The following is an 11,095-nucleotide window of genomic DNA, read 5'->3' as shown; positions in this document are numbered from 1 at the left end:
TACATATAAAACTATAAGTAAAGGAAAGAGGATAATGTCCTAAAAATGTGCATTAACATTAGAATTTGAATAATAGCTAATAATTAGGAAACACTATCTGCTGCTAAGAATACAGACTATATATTTTGATGAAAAACACTAAAAAAAAGGCTAATAAAGTATATTTTTCTCAATATTTCTCCGTTTTATTTCTAGCACAAAAATTCACACAAATAGAAGCTCTGTATGTTTATATATGTCAAAGACAGCATCAAAGGCCAATGAACGGAAACTCATGAGTTACAGAAAGGAAATTTTGGAAAATCTATTTCTTTTATTCTGACATTTGATTTTTATGTCTCAATTCATGTTCCATGCTGCCATTTGAAAATTTCCTTGTTCCTCTCGTCAAGACTGTTTTCACTTATTTCATTTGTCTCAGTTCTGATTACAAAGTAGATAACATTTTTATATTGCCAGACATAAATTTAAAGCCATCTAGAAATAAAACCTAATAGACACTGTACTTAAATAATGACAAAATGATACGTTATCTCATAAACAAAATGTCTGAGTAACTCAAAATTTGAGTATTCTAAACCAAAAGATATTTCTCATCACATAACATGCTAAAATATAAAAGTAAAGCAGGAATACATTGTTTTATGATGCATGCCTCTGCTAAAATATATAATTTAGCTTCACATTTTATGAAAATATTAAAAATAACTTTTCAAGAATTATGGAACTTGTAACTCACAGAAGTCACTCACCTCTATAAGTCGATCTCCTGCCTTAAGTCGGCCATCTTGGATGGCAGCCCCTCTGGGGAGGATGTTTTTCACATAAATTGGAGCTGAGCCACCTATTGTTACATCTCGGGAAGTGATGCTGAATCCCAAACCTTCTGTACCTAAACATATAGCAGAAAAAAAAATCAGTAAATAAAATGAGACATCTTGAACTTTACAGGTGTATCATACATAAAGGATTGGTTATTACTTTCTACATCAACTTTCATAATGGCCTACATTTCTTTTAATATGTTAAAAGTTGTAATAGATTTTTCAAAATAGACTAAGTTCTGAAAGGTTTAAATATCAAAATTCATTAATCTGAGAAGAAATGGGAATCTACTCCAATACAGATAGATGAAAGGTAATATACAAACATACAAATGTGCTTGCTAAAAGTTTTTAAATGTCTAAATTTTTTATTATAAAAATTAGTTCTCTATGACAAAAAAGTTCTGTTAAAACCCATAGTACCTCAAATATCAAGTATTGTTGTGCAATAATCATATCTAGATTTGACAGGTAGGTGGTGGAGCAAAGAGAGAAAATGTTCAGGGAGATGGAAAATAGTCACAGCAATTCACTGACAGGATGAATGATAGTATCTTTGCCTAGTTCTCTTCTAACTCTATCCTAAATATGACCATGTATATTTCTCAAAAGGGGGAGTGGGGGGGGAGAGGTAAATTACCCAGTGAAGAACCCATGACAGATTATAGCTACCAAGACTGAGGATCATCATATCATATTTATAGGTACTGAAATTAATGAGGAATTTATAAATTACTGCGCTGGTTTAATTTAAATTCTAAGCTCGTTGGCAGCTTTCTTGACAGGCACTCTTATACACTTAATACAGTGTAGAAAAAGGTTATGTGTCACTAGAACCAACATGCAATAAGCCAAAATGAGCCAAGAAAAAATGTGAAGATAATGACAAATTTCTAATGAATCACAGAATTTTTATAACACTTCTAACAACGATTAATTTCTACTAGAGCTTTTCAAAAAGTTACTTAAGATATCAGGTTCCGTTTCAGTTAAAATGGTATTAGGACCAATACTTGCCCATTATGGAAGGAATAAAGAGATAGGTAAAGCAAAAAAATCTACAGAAGAATACATTAATTTGATGCAGCACTCCGTACAAAACTATAAGCACAAGTAGAATGCTATAAGTAAACAAACAAATACAGGCAAATAAACATGAGCAAAAAAGTGGGTTAAAGAAAAAAAAAGTAGAAATAAAGAAAACACTTCATAATTACATCTACAACAAAACCTACTGTAAATCTTCTCATGTTCAAACAAAACATTCATTTCCTAGAAGTCTAAAGTCACATGAAGGTGCCGGACTGAAATCTTCTAAGTAAAGATTTGAATTGCATATTGTCTATATAAAATTTTCCTAATTATTCTGCGGGGATTTTTCCATATGTCTCTGTGCTTTCATGAAACTCAAGTGACTTGCAATAACATTTATTAAGAAAGACTTCTAAATTATTCTCCTTTTGCAGTATTAATTTGTATGAACTATAAAGACTGTTATATGAACCTTCCTACTATTAAAATATCAGCAGTTACCCCTAAATCTGTAAGCTAAAAGTTCAGGCAATGACCTTTAAAAGAAAGATAAATAGATATCAATTTTCATTTAGCAAAGCCAACAAAACATTTTGCAGTGACTGAAACAGATTACTGACCTTCTCCTCTGACTTTATTTAAAAAGCTAATTTCTACAAAAGAGTAGAGTATTTGAAAATGCCAGACTGGCAATAAATATTAAGAAATCATAATTATGGAAGTACACAGGGGCTACTATATTTTGTAATGTTTTATGACATAGTTCCAAAATTATGCCAAAGAATCATTATAATGAAGGCTTCTCTTTTTAAGTACTTAGAATTGATCTCAGTTTATGAAGAGCTTCTGTCAAAGCATGTCAGTTCACTTTGAACTCAATTTAAAGTTTAACATTGAAATACCCTCTTTTTTTTTGAAGATTTTATTGGGGAATTGAGGGAGGGGAACAGCACTGGGGAATCGGGGAAGGGGAACAGACAAGTTGCTGTCCTTTTGTTCTTCAGTCTGGTTGTGGAGGATGTCGCTTCACTGGCCCAGGTTGGTATTATCATTGCACTTTTCCCCGGTTAGGCAGTTGCTTGCCGGCCATTGGACGGCTGCTCACGCCAGCTCATGCTGAATGCCAACCACTCACAGCAGCTCATGGCAGCCCACTGCAGCAGGGGCTGCAGCCTACGTCATCGCTGGCGACTCAAGGCAGCCCAGCTCCAGGTCGAGCTGTTGTTCACCATCTTAGCTGTAGAGGGCGCAGTGTCACTGACCCTAATGTGGAATCCGAACTGGGTCCTTGCTGCTCAGAGCCAGTGTCCCAAGCCAGCTCTTCACTAATGAGTCACTTGGCCGGCCCATAAATACCCTATATTTTTTATGTACTTCATTAAAAATGTTAAATGTAACATAATTGGGGAAAGTATATGTTAACTACAATGAAAGCTTGTTCAATTCTCATACAGTCATTATTAAAAATAGCTGTATTTAGTAGTAATCAAAGATAATCAGTATTCTTCACTCTTACTTATAGCAAACAATTTATTTTTATGTTTGTAAGTATTGTCAGGAAAGCACAGGCAGTTTCTACCTTTTGTCATACATTCTCACAGCTAGTAAATTAAAATCAAGATAGATCTATGAGACTATCATTTAGATTACTCAAGATCAGAAAAATGTTTGAAACAAAATCATTGTTTCTATTTTTCTTATGTTGACTGAGTGCAGTCCTTCTAAATTAGCTTGTTGGAAAATGTAATAGCTTTTAAATGCTATTAAAGTAAAACTGTTAGTTTCTATATTAAAAAAAATGATTCTTTTAATGGCAAATAAAATTTCACTTTGCTTAAAAAGTTCATATTGTAGCATTAAGTTGCTAAAATAATTGTGTCAAAAACTGTAATAAACTAAATAAATATGCCTGTATCTGTGTAAAAAAGCAAAGAAACTTATGAACTAATATCTTTATGACAATGGCCAATAAAATATTTTTCCTTTGTTGAGAAACCTCAAGCAGAATTTTATCTTTTATACAACTCTATTTGTGATTCTTGATAAATTTTTGCTTAAAAGCTAGGGCCTGAGTAGAGAAAAAGGAAGAAAGAGATCTGATATTTCGCTCATTAGGAATTAACAGAGCTAAGAGGGTTTTATGCTGTGTTTGTAATGGGTTTCATGTCAATTTCTGATCATGTCAACCAAGTATTTGGAGGTTAAAAGCGAGTAACCAGAAATAAGGAATTTGTGGTTCACATAAAGTTCAATGTAAGAATATTATTTAGAAAGGAAATAGGGATCTCAGAGTTTACAAGCTTGTAAACCCTACCCCAAATGGAAAGAAAATGGTCTAAATGTCAGGATATGGAATATGTTCTAGTAAGAATCTGCTGCCAACAGCAGCCATGTGACTTGAGGAAATCACTCGCCCTCTCTTGGGTTCATTTCTATCTAACTGTAGGAACTGGCTGAGCTCATAAAAAGAGAAAAATATTCTTATAATGACACCATTATGAAGGACACAATTTAAAAATATATCAAAATGATCAGCTAAAATAGATAATTAATAGCAAAAGTGTATCTCAGGGCCAGGAGAGGACAGCAGTTGGAAATCAGAAAGTCAAGTCTACCATCGACTCTGAATCATAGGGAAAGCCAAAATGGAAAACTGCTTCCTGTACACAAGGATCCATCGTCTCCAGAAAGGAAATACTTAAAGAAATAAGCTGATATAAAGTGGATGCAGTAAAGAATTAGCAAGGCCCATTACAGTCCCCCTTGTCACCTTAAGAAAGGGAAACAATGGAATATTCTGGAACAATGGCCTACTTTCCCAATTCTACCAGGAGCCACTCAAAGGAATCAATCGCTTCCCACCACCAAAATGGTGGGGTTGACATGGAAGACCTCTAAAGGCCTCTTTGAGGGCTGTATTTGAACACCAAGTGGACCGATCAAAACAGTCAAATCCTCACTGTTGTTTTGGGTTTGAATACAGCATCCTGAAACCACTTTCCTCTGTCATTAATAATTTTACTTCAGTAGTAACTGCTACCTTCATCACGTAAACTTATTTTTTAAAGCCTGACTCTCTGAACATTTTAATTTTTATATAGCAAAATGAATCTAAAAAGCATAAAAAATACATTTTAAATATTAAAAAAAACATTATTACATCATTTATTTGACATAATGGGATGAAACTTAGGGTGCTCTGGGTTAGTAGGTTGACTTTTACAATAAATTTCATCAAACAAAAACAAGGTAGGTCGTACCTTTCTTAAGCTGGATATTAAGTCTCTTGCCTATTTTTTTGGTGTTATAACCACCGCTTACATTTGTACTAAATACACTGGGTGGTGCTGGGGCCGGAGCTGAAGGCGGTTTTCCGGAGGGCTGTGTGCTCTGAGGTAGTCGTGGGTGAGGGTCGACCTGCTCGGCCGGGTGGGCCACTCTGGGCATTCTCTGAAGGGCCTGAAGCCCTGCACTGTTCACACCCCTGGGATCAGCATACTGACTGTCAGGGCTGAAGCGGCTCGAATAGTAATTGTTCTTCTCACTTTGGGAGAGTTGTTCATATTGCTCCTTATTTGCTGCAGGAACCACATGGAACCAAATGATGGGCGTACGCATGGCTTGGCGAAACATATGTTGTGCTCTGGGTTTGAGAAAGAATGGGAAATTAGCAAATTAAGACTGGCAGCCTAGAAGATATTATGAGCTTAACTGAGGATAATAATTAAGCAATAAGAACTGACAGATTTTTTTGAAACCAAAAAACAAAATTCTAATATCCCATTTATCAATCAAGTTTGCAAGCTCTGATAAAAGCAGAGCTGTTTCTCCAAATAGAAATTTCTTCTTCTCTAAATAAAAATGACAAAATTATCACAACTACCGTTACAATGCTGTGCTCTCCACTGTAAATCATTAAATAATAGTTTTAAGCACCACTGAGGTATTAATTTCACTATTAACAGAAATTAAATACAACCTTCTCTCTACAACATTATCCACCACTTTTAAAAATTAACAAAATAGTTTCTTTCAAGTAGACCATTTGAGTTTTGGAGAAATAAATCTATGATAAATACACTTAAAAAACAATAGCAAGCATCTACTCATTATTTATCAGCAAAATTAATTCAAGTCTGTGTGTATAAAAAGCTCAAGAACACCCATATGGCCTCAATGACTCAAAATGTTAGGGGCTATCGATTCAGTACTATTTTTCCGTGACCAGCCTGAGGAGCCTCTCCATCTCGTGCTGGTTCCCTAGTCCTTACGATGTCTGCTCACTCCTGCCTAGTTTTATAAAAACCGAATAACTTTTAACTTTTTAACTGAATAGGACCTGAATCATGATAAAGAAAGGCTGTGCAGATCACAACACTGTGGTTCAAAGGGGCTTTCTGTGCTTACTTGTACTGAGAGACATTATATGCAACGAAGTTGGAAACGCGAGTTAAAGTATAATACAAGCTAGCATCCTGGTGGATTTTCCAAAAAGTGAGAAAGGAGCAAAACTGTAAAGCCTAAATTAGGCCCATAGTATTTTAAGAAGCACTCTACCAATCACAGATCATTTTGAAATATAGTCTAATGGTAGTAATTACCTGGAGTCTGATTAAATGTTTAAAAGCTAGATAATGGCAGAAAACACTCCTCTCCAGTATGAAGACAGAGATCACAGACATGTTGTGGGAAGCATTTCAACTGCCTGCACTCGATTATGGCGAAAGCACGAGAGAGAGCACAGCAGTGCCACCCGCACGCACTTACTGTTCAAATCTTCGGTTTCGAAGGTCGCCATCATTAATCCTGACAATGCAATCATTCTCATGAAAAAGGTTTTCTTGTTCAGCTTTACCACCTTTCTCCAATCGTTTTACTAATAACCCCAGGGTTCTGGAACATTAAGAATGCAAATCATTACACATGTAATATTCCCACCATGCACAATGCCCTACTGCTTTAATGCTGGTTTTATATTTACAAAGACTTCCTAATAAAGGGGTGCATTAAATCACTATTTATACATTTTTAAAATAACACCACAGAAAAAATCAAAATAGTGTAAATGATGTGCAGCAATGGATTCTTTCAAAACATAAGAAATCGTTTCTGGCTTCTCAGCATTACGTTTCTGAAACAAGCCGTATATGTCTCTCTATGCTTAAAAATGCTTCAAACAGAGCTTGCCTGATGGCTCAGTGGATATCGCCGTGTGGCGCATGGATGAACATGTATTTACGAAGAGCTCAGGCAGGCTTCTGCTTTCAGCCAGCTGGTACACTGCTGGCGGCAGCCCGCACCTTCCCATAAAAGCACAGGTAAGGAGGGACGCCACCGCAGCACGTTGTACATTAGAGGAGCAAACTGGGGACGATCTCAAAAATAGAAGAATTTCCATTCTTAGCACCTGAGTTTAATAGTGCCTCACTGTCTGAATTTCAAAACTTGTCAGATCTCCCAAAAGTAAGTAATTTGTTGCCATTATTCCCACTTGAAGAAAAATAGCAGAAAACTAGTGACAGGTTCAAATAATGCCAGTTAACAGTTCTCTCTTCAGTGTGTACTCAGCTTCAGGTTGAAAGAAAAACCTGAATGAACTTTTAGAGACAAATACGGAGGGGGAAAGGTAAAAATTACTAGTGGACATGGTCTAGAACACTATTTGACTGACAGGAAGGATATTCTTCACTCCCAGGGACAAACAGCAAACACCTTTTATGATCATAGTATAAGGAACATCAATCTTTACCTAGTTCTAATGCTGGGATTTACTTGATGGTTAGCATTAATTCTGTATCATCATGATAAAATTTTTCTAAACTTATTTTTGACCTGTCCAAAGTTTGCATTCTCTTTCATAATCCTCATATTTAGAGGGGGAAAAAAATGCCCATATAGATACTATAACGTAGAATCCAGCATAAATTAAAGGTCAAGATACCATAATTTCCAACAGCCCATACAGAGTATTTTCCAATGTCATACGTACAATTTGCAGTTCCCTATCTATGTTTTCCAGTGGACAGATACCCAAATCGTTTCTTTTACAGTAATTGTTGTTATCTGCTCTGTGGCCATTTATCTCACTCCCCTGTTATTTAATGATAGACACACCTTATCTCTACTATTGCATTGTAAGCTCCTGGAAGATAGAGAAGACGGGGTTCAGCCATACGTGCTCAAGCACTTAGCTAGTAGTAACATCTTGATAAATGACTGAATGAATGGATGATTGAGTTTAGCTGAGGCAAACAAGTCTCATATTTCTAATATGCTTTTTACAAAATACAAGGGAAATGAAATTTAGATTCAGATTCTTTTTTCCATGAAGGTGTCATTTATACCAAATATATGACTGACCTGAAACAAATTGAATTGAGGCAAAGGTCCTTTTTCACTTCTTATTTTGCAGTTTAATCTTATTTCTTTCATAAATATTTATAGAGTCATCATTTAACTTCATTCTAATTTTTATTATTAAATACAGCAAAGAGGCACTGCGTTTTAGAATAGTCAAGTCTACCAACTTGTAATAATAAGATGAGATAATATTTAAATTGCCCTTTGTAATTTTACCATTTGAGGATTAGCATCTACTCCTAAGAGTCTAAAAATCTTAGTGACTGGTGAAAAAAATATGATGTAGGTAACTTTTAGTTACTTATTACAATATATTGGAACTAAATAAATATAAAAATTCTCTGAGCTGAAAGGTAAGAATAAAGTAAACTGACACAGCCGCATGAGCAATTTAACTGTCTGGGTCTATATTTGAAAGGAAGAGATTCCACAATATGCTATACCAATAATTAAGTTATTCTTAAAATGTCATTGTGGCCACAATCTATCTCCCTATGCTTCCCTCTTTTTTAACTTTGTTTCTATGAGCAACTGAACAAAGTATTCTATCAGAGGAATCAAATTATTAAGATATATCTAGGACTCTGTTGAATGGGACAAAATAATTTGAGAAATCAAATTAAATCAGTTACTAATAACACTGGAATAAGTAAAAGACATTTGGCCACTTTACTATCAAAGCATCCACGTGAAAGAATAGCTTAAAGGAAAAGATGACTCAGCTACCCACAGGCGATCATAACATAACCACACACATGCCACAATGGTTGCTCAAAGCTGCCTCTACAGACCCAGAACAGTTTTTTAGAGTGCATGCATTCAGTCCCTGCAGTAAAAATACGTCCTACCAAGAGTCACTCAGCTAATGTTTTAACAGGTGAAATCATGAATATTTCTCAATATAGTTACAATATTTCTGCAACCTAAAGGAATAATTATGTTCTTATACATTCTGAAATATTTTGTGTATTTAAAATAGCCCACAGAATATGTGGAGAACTGTAAATATAGACTACGTTTAATAGAAATTCTAAGCAGTTAACTAATAATTTAAATGTATAAATTTATCACTGATAGATCCTTTCAGTATTTATAACAATTTAAAATAATAGAACTTGGAAATCTGTAATTTAATTTTACAAATGGCATCAATACTTTTCAGAAGAATATGTCTATGGATTTATACTCATCTATTGGAGATAATCATTTTTCTTTTTTAAATTTACTTTTTCTTTCTGGGAATCACTCTAGAGTAATAATCCGAAGTAAAAAAGCATGACATGCTTCATTTATGGGATGGCTTGTCTTTCTGAATAAGCCCTTATATATGGCCAAACGCATCAGTAATCCTAAAATATAGTAAAAATGTTACAAATCATAAATTACCACACTTTCATAAACTATAACAGGTTTATTAAATGAGGCTTTAGACTCCAACATTATTAAAACAGTAGCAAAAATCCCAGAATCCTATTTCTCAACACTAGAGACAAGAGAGCTGAGGGGGTGGGGGACAGAAGAAGGATTTCACCCTGAGTGACAAGGCAAGTGATCAGGGAATCAATGGAACAGACTGAATTAAGGAGAAGTTAGTAGCCTGCTGATTTCTAAGTACTTGACCACATTATTAGAATCATTCTCTCAAAAAGAATGGATTAATTTAAAAGTAAAGTGGTACAATCTGCAAAATTATCTCATTTGCTTCACTAGGTGAAAATGATTACAAAAGGAATAGGAATGAACTCTCAAAAAACTTCACAAGAAAATTGAACTGATAACTTAACAGCTGGACTGAGAATGAAAAGTACCCTCTGAAGGGAAATCAACAGAAAGTAATAACAGATCCTTTCATCTTCCTGAAAAATGTGTGTGCAAGCAGATATATTTCTATACCTCCCACTTGCAATTAAAAGGCATCTCAAATAGTATAATTAAAAACAAATTTTGGGTATATATTGTGCAAATTCAACCAGCAGCTAGAATTTGTTCTCAAGCAATAAAGAATTGACAGTCTGTGGTGGTGTGGTTCCTGTAACACTTTTCCATAGAGAAAATAACTGAAGGTAATGAACTTCAGAACATTTTGGCACGTCAGTATGCTGGAATAGAGAATAGCTTTTCTTCTTTAGTAACAGGGTTCCTTATTTGGGGGAAACATTTCCCATCAGAAGAACCCACTTTGCAAAAAGATTAAAAAAAAAAAAGAAAAGAAAAACAGGGGAAAGCTAAAAAGAGGAGCTGGGTGAGTTCTGTTTGGGGGACAAACCAGGAGCAGAAACAGCCACTGAGACCGGTTGTGCTGACAGACATAGGAGAAAAAACTTGGTGCGTTTATTAACGTGGCACAGCAGAGTTATGAAGCTGTGTCTATAGGGTTTCGGGGGAGGTTACACACAACATTCCTGACCGCCTGTGTAAATCTAATATAAACCCTATGTGGCACATGCGCTTTTTGAGCAACTGGATTTTTTTTCGCATGAATCTGAAACATTCCCAAACATACTCCTCTTGCGCTGCTTCCTATACGTTTTTCAAAATTGAGCAGGGCAGGGGAAGAAGTGCTACCCTGTTTCCCCAAAAGTAAGACCTAGCCAGAAAATAAGCCCTCATGATTTTAGGTGCCAAAACATGGCACCTTGGCATACTGACTATTTTAAGCTGAAGGAGTTTGTGGAAAAGGCACCCTTTTCCCTGAAACAGGTCATAAAACCCTCATGCGAGGTGTGCGTGCCCTCCATATCCTGGGGGAATCATGCTAGGGCTTCTTCTTCAGCTAGGTCTTATTTTGGGGGAAAAACAGCATGTCCACTATATACAAATTGCTCTTATGAATAATTTTCCTCAAATGAAAAATAGTAAATACACATATTTCTTTTAAG

The 11,095-nt window shown here is 35.3% G+C and overlaps 1 protein-coding gene across 1 annotated transcript in view; it reads right to left on the bottom strand.

Annotated features, from left to right (window-relative positions):
* Positions 1 to 11,095, bottom strand: part of PARD3 (par-3 family cell polarity regulator) — a 611,228-nt gene that overhangs the window by 287,721 nt on the left and 312,412 nt on the right. The window contains exons 10-12 of the mRNA XM_019652604.1: positions 6,624 to 6,749; positions 5,117 to 5,499; positions 753 to 892 (exon numbers count right to left, since the gene is read on the bottom strand). Of these exons, the coding sequence (XP_019508149.1) occupies positions 753 to 892; positions 5,117 to 5,499; positions 6,624 to 6,749 (649 nt within the window). The remainder of the gene's footprint in view (positions 1 to 752; positions 893 to 5,116; positions 5,500 to 6,623; positions 6,750 to 11,095) is intronic.

Source organism: Hipposideros armiger, unplaced genomic scaffold, assembly GCF_001890085.2.
Source record: "Hipposideros armiger isolate ML-2016 unplaced genomic scaffold, ASM189008v1 scaffold_183, whole genome shotgun sequence".
In the NCBI taxonomy this organism is placed as follows: domain Eukaryota; kingdom Metazoa; phylum Chordata; class Mammalia; order Chiroptera; family Hipposideridae; genus Hipposideros; species Hipposideros armiger.
The sequence above is the reverse complement of the archived record's forward strand: the minus strand, read 5'-3'. Positions and strand labels throughout refer to the sequence as shown.